This window comes from Otolemur garnettii, unplaced genomic scaffold, assembly GCF_000181295.1.
Source record: "Otolemur garnettii isolate 467f Iridium unplaced genomic scaffold, OtoGar3 scaffold00105, whole genome shotgun sequence".
Classification (NCBI taxonomy): domain Eukaryota; kingdom Metazoa; phylum Chordata; class Mammalia; order Primates; family Galagidae; genus Otolemur; species Otolemur garnettii.
The window spans coordinates 4,280,149-4,284,744 of NW_003852500.1; the positions used below are offsets into that span (position 1 = coordinate 4,280,149).

The 4,596-nt window shown below is 52.0% G+C and overlaps 1 protein-coding gene across 1 annotated transcript in view; it reads right to left on the reverse strand.

Moving 5' to 3' along the window:
- Positions 1-2,233: 2,233 nt before the first annotated feature.
- TMEM161A (transmembrane protein 161A) overlaps positions 2,234-4,596 on the reverse strand; it is a 26,137-nt gene continuing 23,774 nt past the window's right edge. Inside the window, exons 7-12 of the mRNA XM_012809462.2 lie at positions 3,972-4,032; positions 3,720-3,863; positions 3,511-3,624; positions 3,190-3,364; positions 2,961-3,057; positions 2,234-2,775 (exon numbers count right to left, since the gene is read on the reverse strand). Of these exons, the coding sequence (XP_012664916.2) occupies positions 2,522-2,775; positions 2,961-3,057; positions 3,190-3,364; positions 3,511-3,624; positions 3,720-3,863; positions 3,972-4,032 (845 nt within the window). The 3' untranslated portion in view covers positions 2,234-2,521. The remainder of the gene's footprint in view (positions 2,776-2,960; positions 3,058-3,189; positions 3,365-3,510; positions 3,625-3,719; positions 3,864-3,971; positions 4,033-4,596) is intronic.

Genomic DNA, 4,596 nt, shown 5'->3' on the forward strand with positions numbered 1-4,596 from the left:
CTACCTTTGGTATACCCTACCCACTGAGCCACAGGTTATTTTTAGACAGAGTCTCACTATGTCCCCCTCAGTAGAGTACCAAGGCATCACAGATCACAGCAACCTCCAACTCTTATGCTTAGGTGATTCTCTTGCTTCAGCCTCCCAAGTAGCTGGGGCTATAGGTGCCCGCCACAACACCTGGCTAATTTTTGTTGCAGTTTGGCTGGGGCCTGGTTCAAACCCGCCACCCTCGGTATATGGGGTCAGTGCCCTACCCACTGAACCACAGGCACCGCCCCCAATCTCATTTTCTTAAATGGCATTATGCTTCCTTTTGGTGGTTGTGGTTAGTTTTAGATACATGCAAAGTCAGTGGGACAGAAGGGGAGCAGCTTTTACCCTGAGGTGGTGCAAACTTGATGGAGGTCACAGAATTCAGAGGCTATGAACAAAGGTGGGTCATGTTTGGCACATGACAGACCAACAATGGTCCCACGTGGGGGTTAATCACATCTAGACCTGGTGCCCTCATCCTAACAAAGGAAATAGCTGTGACTCATTTTATTCTTTTTTTTTTTTTTTTTTTTGAGTCAGAGTCTCAAGCTGTCACCCTGGGTGGAGTGCTATGGCATCACAGCTCATAGCAATCTCCAACTCCTGGGCTCAAGGGATTCTCCTGCCTCTGCCTCCCAAGTAGCTGGGACTACAGGTGCCTGCCACAATGCCTGGCTATTTTTTGCTTGCAGCTGTCATTGTTGTTTGGTGGGTCCAGGCTGGATTTGAACCTGCCAGCTCAGGTGTATGTGGCTGGCGCCTTAGCCACTTGAGCCACAGGTGCCCAGCCTCATTTTATTCTTAATACAGATGCTCCCCCAACTTACAGTGGGGTTATATCCCAATAAACTCATCTCAAGTCAAAAATATAAGTTAAAAAAGCATTTAGCCAGGCCTAGTGGCTTGTATGTATAGTCTCAGTTACTTAGGAGACTGCACCAGGGTGGATCACTTAAGTCCAGGAGTTCGAGGATGCAGTGAGCTATGATCACGTCACTGTGGTCCAGCCTGCATGGCAGAGCAAGACCTATCTCTAAGAAAAAATAAAATAAAAATGCATTTAACGCTAGCAACATAGCAGATAGTCCCTGACTTAAAATAGTACAATTTTTATTTTTACAGTTTTTGGCTGGGGCTGGGTTTGAACCTGCCACCTCCAGCATATGGGGCTGGCGCCCTACTCCTTTGAGCCACAGGCGCCGCCCCAATTTTTAATTTTTTAACTTTATAATAGTATTAAGAGCAGTAATCATTCCTGTAGAGACCATAACTTTGTGGAAGGTCATAAGGAGCTCCTTGACTTAAGATGGAGGTTATCTCCCGATAAACCCATTGTCAAGCTGAAAAATCTTAAGTGGTACCATAATGAGGGACTGTCTGACTTTTCAGTATATATAAAAAATGGCTGGGTGCCTGTGGCGCCAGCCACATACACCTAAAGTGGTGGGTTCAAATCCGCCCACCAATCAACAATGATGGCTGCAACCAAAAAATAGCCGGGCGTTGTGGCGGGCGCCTGTGGTCCCAGCTACTTGGGAGGCGGAGGCAGGAGACTCGCTTGAGCCCAGGAGTTGGAGGTTGCTGTGAGCTATGCCACGGCACTCTACCCAGGGGGACAGCTTGAGGCTCTGTCTCAAAAAAAAAAAACAGTGTATGTAAAATGTAATCCACCTATATACTGTAATGCAGATGCGCACACACCAAGATCCCAGTGACAGGATAATTCAAGAGATCAAGACAGCCCCACTTCCCTTTCCCTGGGTCACCATGGCCTTAATGTACCTGGTTGCCTATGTGTGACCTATGTGCAAGAGCAGCCACCACATACCTGGGGGAGATAGTGGCAGTACCATGGGTGCCACTCCTTCCTACTTCCTCAACCTCTTTCTCCCCTGTCCATTCCTTTCCTTTGGAATCTTTCCCTGCACTCTCTCATGGTGCTCACTTCTCTCATCATCCACCCACCTTTCCCCAGGCTGATCTCCAATAGCTGAGCGTTTGGCCTTTTCCTCAAACATATGTGTTTCTTCTCTTTCCCCTTCGTCCTCTATTTTCTTTCTACTCTTAGGTCTTTTCTCCCTGTCTCAGTTCTACTCTGTTCTCCCTCCTGCTAAAGCTCCCACCCTGCAACCCAGGTGAATGCCACACAAACTTACAAGATGCTACTTGCAGAAGCCAGCATCCGCTACCCCTTCTGTTTGTAAAAACTGGCTTACTCCTTTATTTGTTCAAAACAGCACTCCTCCCATCTCAAACCCAGCATGCACTTCAGCAACAATGGCCTCAGACCCTCGTGCTGCAGGGCCCTGGAGAGTTTCCAGGCAGAAGCCCAGAGTCCAAGTGGGGCATGGCTCAGGCACTGTGGTGAAGGGAACGGTGCAGAGTCAGCCCCATCTTGCAGGGGACATGGAGGTACACACAGGGCTGGCCTGTGTTCCACTGGCCTAGCACCAGACCTCAGGGTCCCAGGAGGGTATGCAGGCAACTAGGAGCCTGTCAAGTACTGGTGGAAATAGAGGCCAAAGAGGCTGGAGAGAAGCTGGCAAGCAGCTGTCCACCAGACAAGGTAGGCCAAGACGCCTCGGAGGAAGAGAGGTGTAAGCAAACTGCCCAGGGCGCCAGCGATACTCGCTGCTGTCTGCTGGACTTCATCCTCCCCGGGGCCAAGTGGAATAGCACTGGCTGAGGATATGGCGGGGAACAGTGGGGGTGCTGGGCCCAGTCCCCAGGAGTAGCCACCTAGGATAGGAGAAAACAAGAGGGAGATATGAGAACATAGGAGGGGTTGGGCTCTCAAGGGTCCTCCAGCCTTGGCTGTACCAAAACCAGGCTGACCCCACCCAGGCCTCACCTCTACCCTATCCCCCATCTACTGGCCCCTGCCTTCCTCTCCCTTTACCACTCTACCCCCTGCAACTTCTCACCCAGTGTCTTCAGTAGTAACGTGCAGTTGAGGGTGAGGATGAGTGGTGTGAGGTACTGCAAGCTTACCACCGTCACGTAACAGTAGACACGGACCACCTGGTGGGCAAGTAGCAGTGGTGGCTATAGAGCAGGGGCTTCTTGGGTTCGGAATAACTCCACTCCGCCCGCCAGTGTGAACCAGAGACCTACCCTGAGCCCCATGTTCCCTCCCTGCCCAGGCATCCATACCCGCTGCTGGATCTCACGGGCCTCAATGCGGCCAGCCTCCCTCCGAAGCTGTTCTACTCGGGCCTTGGCTAGGCACAGGTAGGCCTGCAGGTGGGGCCGGGTCACTGCCAGCCGCAGCAGGCACAGCGCTACCAGCACCCAGAGGCGCACTGAGTCAAAGGCTGAGTCTGAAAGCCTGTGGCAAGAGGGTGGGGGCTAGAGGGCTAATATAGCTATCCCTTCACCCTCTAGGATCCACCCCCAGAATCTTCTCCCAGCTCCTCCCTGAGCCTCATAAACTACAGTACATAGAGGGGCCTCCCAGCCCCACCCAATACGCACAGGGAGAAGGATGTCCCCCCAAAAGGTGCTTGGTGCATGAAGTCCCGTGCAATGGGCTTTGTCCAGAGCCATAAGATGAATAGGGGAGATAGGAAGCTGGTGTGCAGGAGGAACCTGGAGGTGAAGGCAGGAAGGAGTGAGATACCCTACCACTCCCCTACATTCCCCCAGGTCCCCAATCCCCTCACCCACCAAGCAACCCACGTAACTGCAGCATGGGCCGGTCCTCTGACATGATCAGTGCATCACGGTGGGTCTGGGCCAGTCGCAAGCCTGGGAAGGTAAGGAAGGCACCCAGCATGGAGCCTACCACTGCCAGCCCCACGCGGATAGCCAGCTTGACCAGAGGGAGCCTGAGAATAGCAAGTTGAGAGGCCCCATAGCCAGTCAAAAGCCTGCCTGTGGGACCCTGGGAGATTCCCAGCCTTTCCCTGCCCCCCAACCTCAATCCCAGAACTCACGCCCAGTCCCAGCCCTGCTTCTTTAGAAGTGGCTCCAAATTCTGTGTCATGCTGGCCAGGCCTAGGGAAGATAAGGAGAGGATGTAATAGAGTGGATTCCCAGGGTCTCTAAGTCCATTCTGCCCTCCTCCCAGGCATCCCTTTGTTCCCCAAGCTAGAATGCACCAGTGGTAGCTAGTCTCTGTGCTAGGCACCAAAACAACTTTGTGCTCTGGTTATTATGCAGGGATGTCTTCAAGAATCAGAAGAATGCACCAAGCAGACATCTCTAATTTGCCTGGGGCTGAATTTCCTAGATGATTCCAGGAATCTGGAAGGAGATGAAAAACTCCTGCAGGAGAAAACTAAAGTCCTCCTGGAAAAAGGAATTCTCTATTCAAGCCCCAAGAGTTTCCACAGACTAAAAGCAAATCAGGCTCAGCACCTGTAGCAAAGTGGTTACTGTGCTAGCCACATATACACCAAGGCAGGCGAGCTTGAACCCAGCCTGGGCCAGCTAAACAACAATGACAACTGCAACAAAAAATAGCTGAGTATTGTGGCAGGTGCCTGTAGTCCCAGCTACTTGGGAGGCTGAGGCAAGAGAATCGCTTGAGCCCAAGAGTTTGAGGTTGCTGTGAGCTGT